This window comes from Hippoglossus hippoglossus, chromosome 7, assembly GCF_009819705.1.
Source record: "Hippoglossus hippoglossus isolate fHipHip1 chromosome 7, fHipHip1.pri, whole genome shotgun sequence".
Lineage (NCBI taxonomy): Eukaryota > Metazoa > Chordata > Actinopteri > Pleuronectiformes > Pleuronectidae > Hippoglossus > Hippoglossus hippoglossus.
The window spans coordinates 15,429,972-15,449,824 of record NC_047157.1 but is presented as its reverse complement, the minus strand read 5'-3'; the positions used below and the strand labels follow the sequence as shown (position 1 = coordinate 15,449,824).

The 19,853-nt window shown below is 43.5% G+C and overlaps 1 protein-coding gene across 1 annotated transcript; it reads right to left on the bottom strand.

Annotated features, from left to right (window-relative positions):
- Window positions 1-3,359: 3,359 nt before the first annotated feature.
- acvr1ba (activin A receptor type 1Ba) lies at window positions 3,360-18,016 on the bottom strand. Its single transcript, XM_034590096.1, has 9 exons — window positions 17,820-18,016; window positions 8,007-8,243; window positions 7,633-7,893; window positions 7,117-7,347; window positions 6,698-6,865; window positions 6,373-6,529; window positions 5,516-5,640; window positions 5,278-5,408; window positions 3,360-4,420 (listed from the first exon to the last, which is right to left on the bottom strand). Exons 1-9 carry the CDS (start codon window positions 17,881-17,883, stop codon window positions 4,295-4,297), a joined length of 1,500 nt encoding a protein of 499 aa, XP_034445987.1. The 5' UTR covers window positions 17,884-18,016; the 3' UTR covers window positions 3,360-4,294.
- Window positions 18,017-19,853: the final 1,837 nt, after the last annotated feature.

Below are 19,853 nucleotides of genomic sequence, written 5' to 3'. Positions count from 1 at the left end.
TTTATTTTTCCAATTTATTTATGCTACTGCTTGTTGATTACCAAAACCTCTCCCTTAATCGGTTACAATTGGATTCGTATACCCTTGAATGGAAAATCTTGAAGTCCCGAGAATATTGTTGTGTTTTGCTTTTTTTATATCTTCCCTATAGAAGTGAATGTGTTGGTAAACCTTGTGAAATGTTTACTTGGCCTCATGTATGTTATGATGTAATACTCAAAAGTTAATCCCATACTTAACCTGGTAATGAATTGCACTCTCATAGTATAACGGAGAACTTCTCTAAAGTGGTAGATATTGATCGAGTATCCGAAGCAGTGATATATATATTTTTTGGTATGTTTCTATTTCAAGGGAAGACAATGACGAGACATTATGCCGCTCACTGGATTTTAGAATGAATAATTTTTAACTTCTCTGAATCTTAATTTAAGTTCTCTGCATATCTTATAATTTAATAAAGTTTGCTCAAATTGAAGGTTTTTTTTAACCTCACCTACTTTTTAAAAAGAAAAGACGTTGCATCTGTACAGCAGAGATACTTTTAGGGAATATGAATAAATATAATGATCATTTTTATTGTATGTGGCATGTTTTGTATGGATATTATTTTGAATTGTACATATTTTTTTCAGGACGCCAGAGGTTGCATCTCTTTATATACAGCTTTCCCGATCCCTCTCCCCTCCATCTTATTTCTTTGTCTGCTTTTGTTTCTTGTAAAGGAAAATAAAATGCATTTTAAATATGTGCTCATTTCTCAGGTTTTTTGACCTCTTGAAAAAGTAATTACGAAAAAACGGTTTCCTCTAAACTGAGTTAAGAATTCACTATAAAAGCTTTAACATCTTTCCTCCTGGTTAAGATGAAACAAAATAACAAGAACCCATGGAAACTAATACAATTTAAGACCAAACACTACAGCCTCATAAATACGTTAATCTACGGTCAACATGAGGCTTCAGTTGTCTGAGTTCAACAAATCAACTTATGTTCAAAAGTTGATAGTTTTTGATTCGTAATTTTTCACTGAGAAAACAAAACGGAATTTTGCACTAACAGACTTTCTATCGATTGTTAGAAATCGGCCAATATGACCTTTCACATGCTTTTATTTTACAGAATAATCATGAAATATTTTCTCAATTCAAATTCAATAGATTTTGTTGTATTGTTTTTCTTTTTATTTGTAGTTATTTGTAATAACATATGTGGTTAAACTGAAAATATCAAGTTATCAGGTTACATTTCTTGGTCACAAGGGTTTGATAACGACATCTTAGAAATCATTGTATACATCAACCGATACATCGATATCAGAATTTTTGAAATCTAATATAGGTATTGGCCTCTTCCCCTAAAGATCCATATCGGTCTGTACTACTTTGTGTGATACCCACTTGATTTGATGACCACAGATGAAACTTCACATTATTTGCCGATAAACATTGACTAGCAGTGCTTTATGATGAGATGTCTTGAAGAACAAAGTCTTCATGTGGTTCTGAGTAAAGCTGCATAACGGCCTCAAGTGATGTCATTTGAAGAAACATCAGCTGAGGTCGGAGAAGTACAGGTTTAAAACTTTTGAAAAACTACAGTGTGGTGGTGTGGAGTTAGAGAGAAGTGAGCGTACCGGATGTATCTCTGCTTGAGGTTAGCTGTGACTGACATGACACACCCAAATCTGACTTAACTATTGAGATGCATTGTGGGAGAAGTTGGTGGTCGGGTTTTGGTAAAGAAGTATGAAAAAAAAAACATCTTGTTAAGCTTCATCCTTTTCAAAACTGTAATAAATCTGACAGTGTTGTGGGAGCAGTGATGCATCAGAGGAGTCCTCTTTAAAATCCAGTATGAACGGTAGGAATAATAACAGGGAGTAAAATCTTGAAGATGTAACATCTGTATTCACGTGACAGCTGCTGACAATGAACATCTGCAATGACGAGCACAGTCCCAGGTAAGAAAAAGAGGAATTTATTGTATCTCATCTATTTACACTTTTGAACTAATTCTGAAAAGATTTTTGCACAACATGATTTTTGAATCTTGAAGAATTACACAATGAACAGGATGTCTGATGAACACATACCCATGGCAACAAACCAAACATGGACTGGAGTGTTTTTGACTGTTTTGGTTCAAGTGACAGAAGTCTCCCATTCCCCCCCCCCTCCCTCCCCAGCTCTTCTCCACTCTGCCTGTCGAACCTCTCCCCATGTTAACAGTAGCAGCAACATGTCGGGGTACACAGCCAACAACCTGAACACAAGGAGGTCTTCAGAAAGAAATAACAACAGGCAGGAAGAGGGAAAGACTTCAAGAATTCATCCACCTTAGTGCAGAGGAGCCAGTGTTTGAGACAGCATGCAAAATGGTTTAAACAACATGACACGGATTCTTGATCAAGTGATGACGTAATGAACATTAACTAAAGTCCATGTGGACGTAACAGTGCAGAGCCTGATGGTGACAAAACGTCAGTGTAATACTTTGATAGTCTCGTCCGCAGCCACTCGCAGCTGCAGGCGACAAGAGGACAATGAAAACGTGCAGTTTCACTTTACAGCAAGTCCGTCTTTGAAGTAAAAACCTCTGAGCTGCTTTTCACATCTAACTGCATGATCCCTGCGTGTGATCCGCCACCGGCCGCCTTCGAACACCACCGGTGGCTATTCAGGGTTTTTACACGATGCGCCGTAATATTCCAGTGTCAATGAGAAAGAGGTCGTATGTAGGAGCAGGTCTGCATCACTGAGCTCTGACAAGAACTCGTAAAGTGATTCCAACAAATATACATTTCAAAAATAAAAACAGAAGATGCAAGGAACAAAAAAAAAATGAAATCAACTGGGATCAGTAGTACCGCCGAATTGCCATGAGAGGAGCAAGTGAAAAAAAAAAAAAAGAAGAAAATTCCAGCAAATGACACAGTCTACTTCCTGGCACAGTTAGACACCATGCGGACAGATCACATAACAGACTTCTGAAAAGTACCATTCAAGCAAGAACATATCACACTGGTGCTTGTGGTATAAAAAGGAACAAATGCATGTTTTATATACAAATCATATGTACCCATCAGTAGTGTCAATGTCAAAAGAAAAAAAAAAATTACCCCATCATGATATCTTTATATAAAACACAAAATATAATTGAGGAAAAAAAACAAAACAATAAACAGTATTTTCATTGCCATTTCATACGCTTCTTATTTGCTCAGTGTGCACGATGTCATTGCCTTTTCACTAAAGGGCGTCACAGCTACATCCAGATCTGAACCGAGTGTTTTATTAAAAGAATGCAACAACCCCTTCATCTTCATCCTCATCATCCACATCATCATCATCCTCCTCCTCCTCCATCGTCTGGAAGATGGCGGTGAAAGCTCGGACTCAACGACAACACCACATTTCATATCACGACTCTGGCTTGTCACATCTCAATCTCACAGTGTTCATCAAAATATGAAATAAAAAATATCAACAAATAAATTAAAAATTAAAACCCTCCCAAAACATTATCCCTGCCACATTTCACACTTAAACACCAGGACTGATTAAGGGTTATACCTGAAGGTCTCACACATGATGAGGAAGCTACAGTTGAGTGCAACTAATTTCTGTCTGTAGGATTTAAAAAAAAGAAAATACACATTCCAGCTGTTCATGCTAAAAATCAACAGAATGAATGGCCGACAACTGCTTCTGTCTAATGAACTACAGCCGAGACCGGAGGACGTCCGAGTGTCTCGTGGTCCGGACGCGACGAGACACAGCTCTTCAGCCTCTTTCCGCAACATGGGCGTGTTATAAAGTGTTATGTCTCTAAAACATCAAACCCACAACATGCTCGGCTCTTCCGGACAAGGTTAGTCCATCACGGGAAAAGTTTCAGAGGTAAAAAAAGATTTTAAAAAAAACAAACAAATCCCGTCGCTGTACAATAGTAATAATTCCTGCCATGGGAAATGAAAACAGAACGGTTGAGTGTGATGGTATTAACAGTGGTAGTGTTGTGGCCCATGGAGAAGAGAGGGGGTCGAGGGAGACGGGGGGGGGGGGGGGGACACGAGGATGGAAGGGGAGATAAAAGTTAAGGACAAGGGAGAGAGGGGGGGTTCTCAGTAGTTTTGGCTAAAAAGGTGAGGTAGGCCTTGTCACAACTTGGAGTGTGGCTTTAAAACTGGCAGGGTTTTCATTTGCAGTCTGTCTTTAGTGTTTCTTTCCTATTGGAGTGTGGTCTGGCTGCGCGTCTCCGGTGCGTCAACTGTTTTGACGGCGCCTGATCCTCACATTTTGATGTCCTCCTCCACGCTGAGCTGGGACAGAGTCTTCTTGATGCGCAGGGCGGTCAGTCTGGCCGCGCCGTTGGCGTACCAGCACTCCCTCATGATCTTCCCCATTACGCGCAGTGACTGCACAGGAAAGGAAAGGAAGGACACACGGGATCAATTGACAGAAAACACGTCTTAGGCCACGTCTACGATACTGTTGATATCTTTATACAAACACTCAAACAAGAATGCAGGGCCAGTAGGTGGGGCGATAAAATCGACATCAACAATCCATCAATACCAGAGAAGACTGTCGTGTTCCAAGTAATATTGGGCGAGGTAGATGCTTGTGAATGCCAGTAATGTGGTGGAGTGATGCTAAATTTTGTTTCAAACGTAAACCAGAGGCAGAGAAACCGGTATATAACCGCCATTGTTGTTTCTGGCTCATGCTCATTACACAAATCAACATTGAGCGTATGTGAGAAAGCAGTGAGGTTGTTTCCAAATGCTCAGTTTACATGTACACACAGATACATAAAAAACTGAGTTTTTCAAATCTGCCCTTTGGAAGGCATTTGTAAAAATCTTTGTTTTAGTTTCTTAGCGTGTAGACGAGAGGCCCAGATGCAAGGGGAAAAGTTTGTTTTGAAAAATATTCCTATTAGTGTGGACAGGAGGTTTGTGTTAAACATGTTTGAAGCAGGGAACCCAATTTTGCTCCCACTTTGGAAATGCAGATCAGCAGAAAACATTCTAAATGTATCATTATAAAAAAACCAACAAAGTTTTAAGGGTCTGCTCTAAGAGAAAACTTTACAACTTTCATTAGAGATTTGAGAAAGTAAAAGAAGCTGTTGGATCTTTTACACGACACAAATTCATCACGGAAAAACTAATTCACTGAGAGGTCGGACTCCAAAAACAGCCAGTAAATCTAATTTTAGAGACGCCCCAGTGCAGCTGCTGGTTTTCAGAGTATAAATAGTGTGAAATACCTCGTAGCTCTGCCACCAGTTGGGCACATTGGGCCTCAGTTTCTGGTCACACACCACCTTCCTCATCTCTTCTATGGAGGGGTCAGAGGGGACGAGGTCGTAGTAGGGCAGCTGGTACTCCTCATGGATACCTGCAGGACACAATGGAAAAGAGCTCTCAGTCTCAAGCTCCTGCTCCTTACTTCGACTTGTTCACATCGAGAACATTTAGGGTTCTTCTTTCTGAACAGAGTCTTACCTCCTGTATTGCAGCGACGCGCAATTTCCCAGTACACCAGACCCAGCGCATAGATGTCGGCACACTTGAAGGAATCAAAGTGTTTCATGTTGATGGTTTCGTCCAGAACCTCTGGAGCCATATACCTGGTGCAGACACACAGGGTACAAATGAGTCACAGCCACAAATGATGAGTTTAATCTGACTGAGTTAAACTTTTCAATGATCATATTTAGTTTAAGGTTCAAGGTTAAAACACATTTAATGTTTAGGGATAATGCATGTCGCTGGTAAAAAGGTCCCATTTTTATACAACAAAAACATTCATAAATGGTTTTTGTGAAAGTTCCCAACAGGGATGACAACTAGGAGTCTAACTAAATACATTTTTTTTAAAAGCCAAAAATGTTTAAGCTATTTACATATTTCAGAGATTTGTTTAGGTTATTATTTCCAACTTTTCTCACTTTTTGTAATACTCAAAAGAAAATGGAAACGATTAAAAACAAAATACACAGATAAACACACCATTTGATTATTAATAAGGTTATATATTATTTACCAGAACAGCTGGGTGCTGCAATTTTTAACAATTTTTTCTCAAACAGAATAAAGCATTTTCTGTGTGTAATCTTAAACTGCTTGACTTTCCAGCAGCAGAGCAACATGTCAGTTCAGTAGTGTGGCTCATAAATGTGTTTTTCATTTTCATTAACACCATGCAGGACTATGGCAGAGAGTAATTATCAGGATACTATTTGTTTTCACTGCTGCTTTGCTCTCACGTGTTTTGCTGACTCTGTGAGAAGACCTGTAAAACCCCCGATGCAAAACTAAATTTGTGTTGTTAGGAATTAATGGAGGATGGAAACATTTACCTCTTCGTGCCCACGCGCTGGTTCGGTGCGATATCGATTGTGTCTGTGATGGACTCGTGGCGGACTGCCAGGCCGAGGTCAGCTATAGCACACATGCCGTTCTTCTTAACCAGGATATTTTTAGACTTGAGGTCACGGTGAGCAATACCAGGCTTACCTGCAGCCGAACAGATAACACATCATTACATATGCCTCAAGGGCTCAGCAGAAACAGCACACTCTGGCAGGATGTAAATAACTTATGTGTGTGCTTTCATGTTCCCGCTGTGTTCATCCGTTTATGCATCGTATTCGCTGCATTTTAAACACGAGAGGTTTGTCTCACCCTGAGTGCCGAGGATCTCCATGTGGAGGTGAGCCAGGCCGCTGGCGGCGGACAGGGCGAGTTTGATCATGCCTTCGATGGTGACGGAGTAGCGGTTCAGGTAGTCAAACAGGGAGCCGTGCTCATGATAGTCTGACACCAGCCAGAGCTGAGTCCAAGTGCCATTATCTGACAGAGAGCAAAAAAACAACAGGGGTCAGAGATCACGCAATTCACTTGTAGAGAAACATCAAGACACAAGTTTTGTTTAATCTGAAAATAAAGAGGTTTGAAATAACATTGACAAGATGCAGCTCTTTTTAATTTGATTGAAAAGGACTTAAACTTTCTCACAGTGTCGGTGGGTCTATGAAATTATTAATTCTATGTTTTGGGTTAGTGTCTAAAATGTTCATGTGAATTTTCCACGTCTTCCTCACCTTTATTGTCTGCTGCAATGAATCCGAGGATGTTCTCATGTCGCAGCATGATTGTCTGGTAGATCTCGGCTTCTCTGAACCAGGAGCGCTCCTCTCTGGATGAGAAGATCTTCACCGCCACATCTCCTCCTCGCCACTTGCCCCTCCACACTTCACCAAAACGACCCTTTCCTATTATCTCCTGCAGCACAATGGTCCTGGCCACCGTCCGCTGCACAAACAGGGGCAAACCTAAAGGGGGCAGCAGAGACAAACAGAAAATGAGCCATTGTTCCCTGTGGACTGGTTTTGTAGATGTGGGGTGGTGGAAATACCCTCAGCAGATTCTAGGTCAGGATAATTTTCGCGAGTGTTGCAGTTGAGTAACGGCTCATTTGTATATTTATAGAACGACATGAAAGACTGTTCTGCTACTGCTTTCGCTGACAATACATGACACCTAGTTATTAAAGACAGAATATTCTCCATAGCCAAACACATTGATTTCATTACATCAGATGCTCAGCATGTACTGACCAGAGCCAGACCCGGAGGTGGACATGTCATAGATGAGGTCCTGCAGGGTCTTGTCCTTGGCCAAGTACAGATGGTCACAGGAGGGGTCCTCTACCTCCAGCCTCTGCCTGTGGCTGTAGGCTCTCTGGTGATACTGGAACAGGAACACTCCGACCATCAGCAGCACACATAGCAGAAACACAGGGCCTGCGATGACCGCCACCAGCTCGACTGGCCCCCAGGGACCTCCTGAACCTGACCAGTCTCCACTCTTTGTTGGGACTACGATGGCAAACAAACGAAACGGATGAGCAGAGGCGATCACTTCAAAATTCAATTGTCCCCGATAAACTGAAAGAAATCTGATGATAATAATGATGATGATGGAGCCTCACCTGGAACTTTCAGGTCAATACTGTTGCAGTAATCTTCATAGCAGCAATGTGTGTTGAGCAGCCCTTCGGCACTCAGACAGTAGAAGGGCTGTCCAGGGGGGACCAGGTGGTCCCGGTTTATACAGATGCGTACATGTTGCTCATCCCCCTCGATGTTGTATGTGGAGGCCATGCAGGCGCCATCCGTCTCACACTCGAAGCCCGTCTTCTCACAGTTTGTGCAGTTACAACGCAGAGCTGCGGAAAGGGACAGAGACAGATAAGTAAATAACAATTTATCAGATTGAGGCCAGGGAAAATCTATACCACTGCTCCATTTTGTCCAGCAGGAGGCAAGCTAACCCCACATATTCAACACAGGATGTAAAGAGTGTAGTGTCCCACTGAGCTTCAGGCATTTTGACTCCAGCAGACACAGAGCTGGGAGTTCAGCGGCAGCAGCCAGACAGCCTTGATGGCCCTGAAACCAGATCCTTCACTGCAGATGAACCCAAACACGCAGGGTGGAGATGGACCTGCCCAGTGGGACAGACAAAGTGAAACCCAACAAGGGGAGAGGTTTTTCTGCCAAATCCCCAATGCAGCATTCTGCTCCATGCCTCTCCCCTGCTTTGCTCACACCGACACAGAGAGCTGCCACTGTTTGAGCTAATGAGACAGGAGTTTTATTAAACACAGCACACTCCTGCGTGGGGACCTATTAAAGCTGACAGAATGGAACTCCAGCCGCCGCTGTAATAAAACTACGAAGGTCCACCTACACAGTCAATTGAGGGCAGTGCCAGAAAGTCCACACAAATCTGTCACTTCTAAAACAAAAACAGCAATCGTTGGGCGACCTGGAGAGCAAGAAACTGCAAACTGATTAGATTTGGAGTGAAATGTGATTTTCAGTCGCAGCACACATGCTTCTCATTTGGGGTTAAGGTCAGCACAAAAAGGCTTCTCCCAAGGTTTTCTTCTTCCAAACAGTCCAGAACAGGACAAGGCAAGGTTACATGGTTGCTGGGTCTAGTTTTCACATGGGGAAAAAAGCATAGGGAAGCAGCTAAGCTGAACTGAAGCCCAGTAAGTGGTAAATGACATACTGTCTGACTGACAACGGCACCGTGAGTGAGGCGTGACAGGCCCAGAGCTGATCCTGGGTCAAAACAAAAGCTGGACCACTCAAGACTAATCGCTGTGGACTTAGCGAAGACAAGACCACCGCACCAACAACAACAGAGGAGAGGACACAAAGCAGAGAGGAATTTCAATCCAAATTCCCCAACAAAAAAGAGCCTCAGCATTGGTTGGACCATTGACAATGTCTGGCCCAGAGGAAAGAAAGGGTTTTAAGAGTGGCAAGCTTCCACTAATCCTCTGTGTCTTATCCTGAGGGTTTCTTTGAACAGGGGAGCTCACTGATCTTCCCTCAAAGTACCAAGGCTCTGTCAAAGAGGTGTCAGCAGATTTTAACACATTGTTGAACCAGAGTCGTCACATGATTAGGCTTTTATCCGGTATGGTTCACTTTAAAAAAAAAAAAAAAAAATCTAAGTGAGTAATGCAAAGATTACACCATCAACATGTAACAAACCAAGTGGACAAAACCACAAAACCTGGTGCCATAGGAGTAGTTTCCTCTGAACTCTGGGAGGTTGTGTTCTGTGTGGGAGCATTTTTTGCATGTGGCGTGTATGCAGATGTGTCTATGCTTGTCCACTGATCGGTAACGGGAAATGTGGAACACACAGGGTTTCAGTAATATTTCTCATCTGTTTGGTGTTTGCGTGAGAGTGTGTGTTGCTCCACAGGAGGCGAGCGGGAAAGTGGCAGGAACTCCTGGCAGTGACTGTCCAAATTCGGTAAAGTTCGCATGCAGATGGAATTTCCTGCAGATTACACAGAGGTGAAGCCGGCTGGGGTTGATAAAGACAGAAAAACAAGCCCTGTGTTGTGCCACATCACGCTAATCTGTAGCACCAGTGGAGCAAATAGTTTAGCTGAATTTAACAGATGATATAAGTAACACTGCTGTAGGTTGAAAGGCAGGACAACACTCGTTAACCATCTAATACAGATGACCTGAAACCCCCCTTCAAGCGTCTTTCTCTTTTGTAGGCCTGTTGTTCGCTGGCGGTTGTTGAGCAAGTGTTTCTTCACAGCAAACATACATTACAGTCCTTATCTTTTCTCCCAAGAATCAAAGTGAAGACTATATAAGAGTTAATAGGACAACCATACTGCATCAATTCGAGGCAATAAATTATCATCAGTGAGCCGATTAGAAAAGCAAGATGTGAAATGAACAGGCACATCCATCATGAAGACGCTGTGTGCGGTAAGACAGATGGTATACAGACAGAAGCTCAGGAAGGAAACCAAACATGGCTGGAAACAAACATGTTCCCTTTTTGAGGCTGCCATGGCTGGTTTGTGGTCTACCGAGAGTTTGGTTTGTGCTAAGTCTTCCGAGACAGATTGATCCGGCAGAACTTCCCAGTTTTTCCTCTCGCCCGCAATGAAACAGACATAACACACGTCACACAACTTGCCTTTTTCTGTGTGTGGTATCACAGCGGAGTATGAAACAAGGAAGGGATTGCAGTCTTTGCCAGCTGTATATGCTGTGGTAAGTGAAATTGGAGAGGGGGTAACATTGGTACCTTTCACACTTGGCATTTAGATCAATCTCAGGTGAGCCGATCACAAGTGTACAGCTTTACATACAGGTGTGAATGCATTTGGGATTGGAGACCCCATCACTCAGACCATATCCTGAGGTGGTCTGGGCCACATATACCCCACATCCACAGATCTGATCACGCAAAACACATGTTCATGTCTGATATGAACAGGGCCGCTGTGTGTGTTCCACTCTGCTCTGGAAGAACAAAAATCTGCTATGACATCTCAATATGCTAGTGAGTTTTTAAAACTCCTTTAGGAAATGAACAGTTAACAAACTAAACATATTTGCTACGATTGTTTATTGTGGAGCCAGCTGACATCGAACAACTTACAACATCACAACCTACAGCATGAAGCTGCAAAGTTATGACAATCCCAACAACGTCCCTCTGCCCGATTTCCATATGCTGTACATCCTGATCATTTCCCCCATTCTGAGGAGTCATGCACAACCTACTGCTCCGAAGAGTGCTTATCAGAACTGACTCAGTCGTGGCAAAGACCTTTCAGACATGAGCAAAACATCCAGAAAATTAGGTCCAGACATTTTCCAGAGTTTGTCTTTCACACATGAAGATCTCAGCAGATTATTGTCCAAGTCAGACGCATTCACAATAGAAAATGAAGTCTGCTGCAGGAAGCAGAGTGTTTTTGCTTAGAGTGCTTTGTCACCACGTTGGCTTTTGTCACCAAAAACTTTCAAATGGACATTTACGTCGGCATCTTCTAAGTGTATGACACGTCTTTTTCATCAGGAGATATTTCTATTCTCCCAGTTTAATCTTGATCAACACTCCCACCCACTTGCTATGAATTATCTGGATTTGTGTATTTTCACATGGTCTCAACTCTGAAACTTTCCTGATACGTTACGGAGGGGCTGGCAGGAAAAAAATCGTCAAGAGGAATTGACCTGGACATTTGCATTCTCACAAACTCCGGAAAGTTTCCAGACTTCAGTTCATGTCTGAAAGCAGCTTAACTAACCAAAACCCAGAAAAAAGGCTGCTAATAGCATTAGCAGTGCAATGATCGGACTGTGGAGGTCTCTCTGGGGATAAGCACTTTCAGCCACTGCATTAGACAGGTTAGTGTGATATATGTGTTCAATAATTTAGTCTGGACCTCAGACTATGTTATAAAGAATTGGATATAGTCGGTGATAGGAAAAAGGTCCCCCCCCCCCCATGTGTTAAGGGCTTCCACGTGATTATACCACATGTCAGCTGCCTCCATAAAAGACATGATGCCCCATGGTGACCAATATGGAAAGTCTACAACAAAATATGTTATTATATATACTGAAACCCTGTAAACCCAATACTCTCAGTAAACAGCTGTGCTTATTGATTAGCAAATTGCCCATTACAAGCAAACACAAGGAGCGGTATTAAAGGGATACCTCCAGAAAAATACACAATATACTGTGTGCGCGCACACACACACACACACACACACACACACACACACACACACACACACACACACACACACACACACACACACACACACACACACACACACACACACACACACACACACACACACACACACACACACACACACACACACACACACACACACACACACACACACACACACACACCAGAAGAATTTGTGGCCCACTGGCATTCACCCAAACACCATGTTGTTTGCTCTGCATATCTCACTGGATTCAGAGCAGAAGTGTTACAAAGCTAGACTGGGAATAATATCAAGCCTAAATATACAAGGATCTGAGTGCAGGCTGGGTGTACGTGGTTTTTGAGTGAACTCTGCTCTTGTATCCACATAATTGGTGGTCTTCACACTGGTCCTTTGTGTGGAGATTAAGACGACATGAGGAGGGATTGGACTGGCCCTGCACGAACAAAGAGCAGAGTGGAGTGGGGGAGCACACTTCAGCGTGGAGCAATGAGGGGGATGGGTGGCGCGCAGGGGACAGACCAGGGTTAGCAGTAACAACCGCAATGTTTGGGGGGCTGCATTGGGCCAGACAGGAAGGGGGCTGGTCCCATATTGAGCAGGACAATACAGAGAGGAGGGGGCTGAGAGGGTAACGAGTGGGACTTACAGGGCCCCCCAGCTGTGATTGAGGTCTACCCAAGTGACCAGCTGCGACCATCATTAAAACCCAGTCTAGACTTTGACTTGCGGAAGGGGGTAAATAGCAGGAAAAAGGAATCAGCGGAGGAGAAAAGGGGAGAGCGCACCAAAAAAAAAAAAGTTACTCCTTCGAGCTAGTGTGTGAAGTTCCTATCATTCCGTTCATGTTGAGACAGGAAATAGCAGACACACTGAGGAGAGGATTAATAGGACATTGTTGCCATAACCAGCATTGTCTTAACTTGGACGCAGCTAAAAACCACAGCATAGTCCCATTCCAAACAGCTTTACACATTCACCACGATGACAGTGTTTGGTGCCAACGTGGGTGTTGTTCAGACTTACTCGTGCGGAGCAGCCCTATCAAAACAGAGGTGGACTTTTGAGGGTGGCGAGATTCTGAAGTCTGTGGTAAACACTTTAAGAGTGCTAAGCGCAGGGCGGTGGGGTTACATTAACACAGTGGGTTTCTGGGGGCTAAGTGACGCATGCAGAGATAGTCTGTGCGTGTGTACGGGGAGCAGAGCACCATTACCAAAATGCACCGGCTGAAATAAGATCCATACAGATACCAGACTGAGAGCTGATCAAGACAGGCAGACGCCACCAGACAGTGTGAGTGCAACATACACATACAGGCGCACACACACGCACGCGCCACAACTGTGTCCTAATCAATGCTAGGGGAAGGAGGAAAGTCATTACCTTTGTCTGCATCTCAGGGTCAGATTACTGATCTGATTCTAAAGTGAGGTCTCTGGGGCTATGGCCGCGTCTACTATCTCTACCAACCACTACCCTCTAGGCTACAGCGCATCCTGTCTGCTCATCTGTCTGACTGCCTGCCTGTCTGCCTGTATGACTGTCCGTCAGTCTAATGAGATCGAAAGGCACACAACTGTGAGCACAGACTCACTTCAGACCCGCTGCTGATGCTGGTGGTCAAATCCCTTAACTGGTCAATGCTGCCTCTTTAATGACCCAGTGTGTTGCAGCTCTGGGAGCCAATGCATCAGCCATGTGATTTCAGCTTAAAAACCCTTCTCAGTATTAGCAGAGCAGAGACTTAATTTCTTTTTTTCCCTGCCACACTACGACTGTTGTTTAAGTTTTGTTCTGGCTCCAGATTGTTGGCTTGGTTGGGAGGCAAACAACAATGTCAACAGTGTTCTGGTACTGAAAACACCAACAACATTAAAAGAGCAAAAAAATACTAGTACTCTCACAGTAATTTACTTCATGTATTGCATTGGCATTAGTGTAAAGTATTTGACACGAATCAGCTCTTTACTTAGTTTTATATTCGACATCTTCATTGTATAAATTGTATATTATACAATTTTATTATAGAAACAAACTAAACAGAGCAAAAGTATTTCACAGCAAACAGAACTGACGAGAAAAATGTGCGGTACACAGTGGAAAAAATGATGATTATCTTATGATATTTTGTATACAACGCATTATCTGGTAATGTTATGACACCAAAGCAACTTTGGTGTCATAAGGCTATCATCATCATCATCATCAAATAGCCCAGCCCCAACTCTGTGCTGATGCAGAAGATACAAAGGGCCAGTCAAAGTATCCTGCCAAATCATACCATCAAATGAATATTACATTACTAATAAAAAAAGAAAAAAGACCAACGTTTCATATTAAAAGTTTTTTTCAAGGTTGCTTAAGTGCGTTAAACACAACTGGGAAGTGAGGGCCTGACGAAGGAAAGACGGTAGTTAACTAGTTAGACAATACACACTGAAAACTAAAATTCGTACCAACCCCACCGAACAAAGTAAATCGCTGTCAGGGAAGTTGACTGCACAACTTCCTGCAGAAAACAGGAGGCAGAGCAGGTCTGATCTGCATTCCAACAGCAGCCAAAACAGCAAATCAAACACCTCTTCAGAGAGACATCTGGGGGATGGGTGTCAGGTTTATCCCTATAGACATGAACCTGCACAGCTACCGGGGCTGTCTGGGTGTACTGTGACAATAACAACTCTATCACCAACAGTTAAGGAATGACACAAAAAGCAAATGTTCTACCACCAACACATAAACTACACAAACCCTGTAAACAGACACAAAGTGCTTGGAATGAAATTAAAGGCATGGAGGAGATTTTTGCAACCGAGAAGTGGGCTGGCTCTGCGGTGGCAGTAATCCCTTGTGGTCCAACATTGGTAATGGCGGAGTTGGGTCATTCGGGGGCTATACTGTCTGCTGTAGCAATTAGGGCTCTGTGCCTCTGGGCCATCGGAGGTCATTACCAACAGTGGTCATTATGGAGGAAAAACTAGACCACCCCAGACCGGCCCTGACCCTGCCAGACTCAGCGCCATATTATAGAGACTGTCGCTAGTTTTGAGTCAGAAAGTACGATGAGGCGTTGAGCTTTAAAAAAAAAAAAAAAAAGATTTAGCTGCAGGGATCCATGAGCATAAACATCTATCGATTGAGAACAGGCCTCAACAACTGCTAAACGTTAAGGAAAGAATTAAACAACTTTCTCCATTTAGACAGCTGGAAATATCACCACACACACACACACACACACACACACACACACACACACACACACACACACACACACACACACACACACACACACACACACACACACACACACACACACACACACACACACACACACACACACACACACACCTTTGAACCCAATAAGTCGCAGCCTTTCTTCGCACATTCCCTTGGCTCTGATCTAATGGGCAGGTGTACACATGCTCCGATTTTGACTAGCCCGCACTTCCTCCACCTGAACCCCTTCACATCCAGTTTGACATTAAACAGCACCTGTACCAGAGCAGTTGTTCTGCTAGCGAGCTGAAACGAAGGGACTTTCCCAATTAGCCTGTCTTTAATTCACAGAGTCACATCAGGGAATGACAGGACTCTGGCAGGACTGGTGATACTGTAGAATGTAGAAGGGTGACTCAAAGTGAGTTCAAAGAGTTCAGAGATGGCAAGAGCTATCAATGCCTAAACAACAAACAAACAAAACAGCCGAGGTTGAATTCTCTCCAGCTCCCTGTGGTGGCAGTGAGTAAGTGAAAGCAGGAGTGGGACCAGAGATAACGAAGGACAGATTAAATACTGATAAAGCACCAGGCCTTTTATATGAGAGAGAATGGAGAGAGTGGGAAGAAAAGAGAACGACAGGGACGCACCCTACCTCAGGGCAGTGTGGTTGACAGGGCCCATATCACATTGCTACTGTGTTCAATGCACTCAGGCAGACTGCGTTACGCAGGCCTGTAATGCCCATAACACCACTGACTTCTAATCCTTAGAGTCGACAACAAGGGACAGATTCATCAAACCTGAGAGTGGAGCAAATTCCCACAAAAACCCACGACACATTGGCCACAGCCCTGGAATCTGCTCGAGCACAGCTAGTTTCAGGTTTGTCTGGTTTCAGCCCTTGCATGGTGTAATCCATTATATGGTGTGAAACCATGGCTCCAGACAGACTTGTGGGCCCCTTGCATGACAGACCCCGCCAGCTGGACAAACCCATCATCACCCCCTGTCTCAGGACACAGACGCACACACACACACACCCACCAGCTCTCCCCTCACACATCACTGTCGATGTTAGAATAACCCAGTCAAACAAACCTGCCACTCAGGTGTGATCATTTTCCCTGTGTGTCTTGCATGAAAGCATCGTTGGTGGACTGCGCCCTTATCTAAACTAAGCTGAGGAGGCATAATTTTACGATTCTTTGGAAGGATGAGTCATTTCAAAAAGCAGAAGATATACATTAATAGACCACAAGGAAGACAGGGTGTTTATTCTGGCGCGCGCAACTGAATTATGTCTTTTCATTACTCCGCTTGTGCAGCGTGGCAGGCTGCAACAAGGCAAAACGCAGACACCATTGTGGGGGGGATATAGAGTTTGTGTAACACAAGGCTTTAGAAAACCCTTTTGAGTAAAAGTTGGGCACAAAGTCCCAAAGCTGAGCAGACGGGCCAAAGAGGCAAATACACACACAAGTCCAGTTCAGCTTCAGCCCCATTGGGGTGCGGAGGTGTGGAGCTGGGTATCAGCTGCTCCGGCAGCAGGATTCAGACTGAAGCGGCCCCTCAACGGGCGCCTCAAAAGACCCCACTTGCCACATTTCCATCACAATGAACCCAGACTTCAACTCTGACTTGTGTCTGGGACGGCTGAATGCACGGCTGTTGTCGCCCTATGCCAGCCTTCGCTTTCTGCTGGAGGCCACTGAGGAGGCTTTTCTCTCCCCTTACAAATGGGCAGCGATGGAGGAGCTGCCAGTATTTACTCTCAAAAACACATTTCATGCACACAAGTGCGGCGGAGGCCTTCCATTCACAAGACCCCCCCCTCTCTCTCTCTCTGCCGGTCTGTGTGTGGAAACCAGCACTTAGACGTGTGTCGGAACGGAAAGTGAGCACATTGCACATATTTCACCTCCACACCTGAGTAGCACAGGGACAAACAGGCGCAGGTAAACAAGACCCTGTTCGGGTAAATGTATTGGTTTAAGAGCCACTGGGATATTACAACCACACACTGGGGATTATAACCACACACCTAACGTGTCCACACCACATTGCACAATTATATTATTTCAGTTTTCTAACCCACAAATTAAGCATTTTTTTTAACTTTACTCAGTTCATTATCCAGTTAGCTAGCCGACGTTAGCTGCCGCCTCGGACCAAACAGCCCCACCATGTTGTTGTTGTGGTGGAGCTACTTGCTCCGTGTTTCATTAGCGACCATTATTAACACGTCGGGGTTGTTTGGTTTTTTGAAACCATTAAATTCCCGCTGAACGACAAAACTAGCAGGGCGACTTTTTTGTTAGTTCCGACCAAACGGCGGCTGTGTGGTGTTTTTTGAGGTCGACGCTAGCTAGACGTCGGTTAGCCAAAAATCCTCCGGCTCAGAGCGCCATGGCGAGGAGCGACAGCAGGCGATGCCCGGTCCGGGAAAACACATCCGAGACAAAAGCCGGAGAGGTGCTCGGGAGGAGAACTTACCGCTACCGACGGCCGCCAGCCCGGACAGGGCCAGCAGCGTGAGGGCGATTCGTCTTAGAGCCATCCCGTCTGCATTCCCATCTCCCGGCGATGAAACGCGTCCTCGGTGTGTCGCTATCAACACGAGCAGACCTGAGACACAACCACAGTCCGACCGCACACAACCACACCGCCAGATACTAGACAGCCAGCCAGCGAGTGACGTGTTTAAAGGGGCGTGTGTGTGTGAGGGTGTGTGTGAGATAGTGTGTGTGTGTGTGTGTGTGAGAGAGTGTGTGAGATTGTGTGTGTGTGTGTGTGTGTGTGTGTGTGTGTGTGCTGCTGCTGCATGTCCCCGTCTGCCACCACCACCGAGGTCAGGAGGACTGAGAAAAAAATATAATAAAGACGAGGGGATTAAAATAAACACGTGTCTCAAAAAAACTAATTAGTTAAACGTGGATACTTTCAAAAATAATTACATAATTGATTGCTTTTATTTATTAGTTCACTTTTAATAACGTACAGTAAACAGAAGAGAAAAAAATAGAGCCAGTTCTCCTCTTTTCCCATTTTTCTGCAAGAGGTTTCTTCCAGTTAATGAGGGAGTTTTTTGTATAATTCTTTTGGCTTTGACCTTGATTTTGCTGATTTATTTGGCGCTATACAAATCAAATTGAATTGAATTGAGCTCAATGTCAAGGGCCCCCAGATTTGCAGCATATATCTTGTGTTTACATAAATCGAGCAATCGTAAATCAGTCATGATGTTACAACGCTGAAGCACAATATCAACGACAATATAACAGGTCGTCCATTCTCTTTCTTTAACATCTTTTACAGTGAATTCTGTAAAAATAGACCTGCATGGTTTTACTTTGAATCCTTCAAATTGTCAAGTGATTCATACAGAGCATATTTTGCAGGTGGGATTGTCCCATCAGAGGAGAACTCAAGGATTATTTTTACTCTCAGTTGGTTTTACAATGTTTTTCTTTCATAATCGATATGGTGATCAGTGCATAAAGTGTCAGAAAAGCGTGGTAAATATGGATTCATTATTCCCTGAAGCCCACTTTCAAATATTGATGTATGAAATACAATAAATATATTGAGTTTACCATTATAGTTAACTGGGAAACTGGCAGATATTCAGATTTTAGAGGCTGATCCTAGTGATTTTTGGGGCATTTTTGCCAAAAAAGACTGATTAATTGATTAGCTAAATTATCAAATCACTTTCTCTCAAACAAATCGATTGGCTAATCAACAATTTCAGGTTTCTACGAGACTGGAAATCAACCTGGGGTCAATTGGGACCCAACAACTATTTTTTGGACCAGGAGCCTGCAGGGAGGTTAATCAGTTTTTTCGGGTATAAGTCGTGTGAGAACTTGCTAGACTCCTCTCTGGATTTAAACTGTGTCGGTGTCCTCTGTCTTTTCGTGTTGTCCCAGGCTGACTTGATGATGTGGAGATCCGGGCTCTGTATAGGGGCCTCACCATCTGTTTCAGGACCCCACTTCTTTATGACTCTGGCTGTATGGGGTCATTGTCACGCTGCAGACAGGGGCCTCCCTCACAGTGGATACAAATCTAGAGTGTCTAAAAATATATCACATAACAACAGTTTTACTGAAAATTCTCATTTTTATTGATACCAAGGCATTTAGAAAAAGGTTGAAGAGAACCAACAGAATAAATAGAACACAGTTGTATAAAATATACTCTATGATAGAAACTATCATGATAATCAAGTCCCTTAAAAAAGACAAGAGAATAGACATGATGGATGTGCAGGTGTGTAATATATATTCTCCAAAGCTTTTAAGAAGAGAGCAGTGTTATTTTTCTTGTTTGGTTTTATGAATGGAACCTTAATGCTTGACTGAGGTAATAAATCAACACTGTGCATTTATTGGTTGATCCCTTGGTAACAAAGATGTATTCTTGGTCTGACCAGTCAACTTCTGCACTTTTGTTAAAGAAAATGTAAAATGTCTCAAAGCCGTACAACACAATATTGCCTCTATTTTTATTTTATTTATTGCCTAT

Bases quoted from the DNA above. Each gene is read 5' to 3' on its own strand.
- acvr1ba (XM_034590096.1), bottom strand. From the start codon at position 17,883: ATGGCTCTAAGACGAATCGCCCTCACGCTGCTGGCCCTGTCCGGGCTG. The intron at 8,244-17,819 runs GTAAGTTCTCCT...CCCTTTCCGCAG, and splicing joins GCTGGCGGCCGTCGGTAGCG to CTCTGCGTTGTAACTGCACA. The intron at 5,641-6,372 runs GTAAATGTTTCC...TGTCTGCACCAG, and splicing joins CAGCGCGTGGGCACGAAGAG to GTATATGGCTCCAGAGGTTC.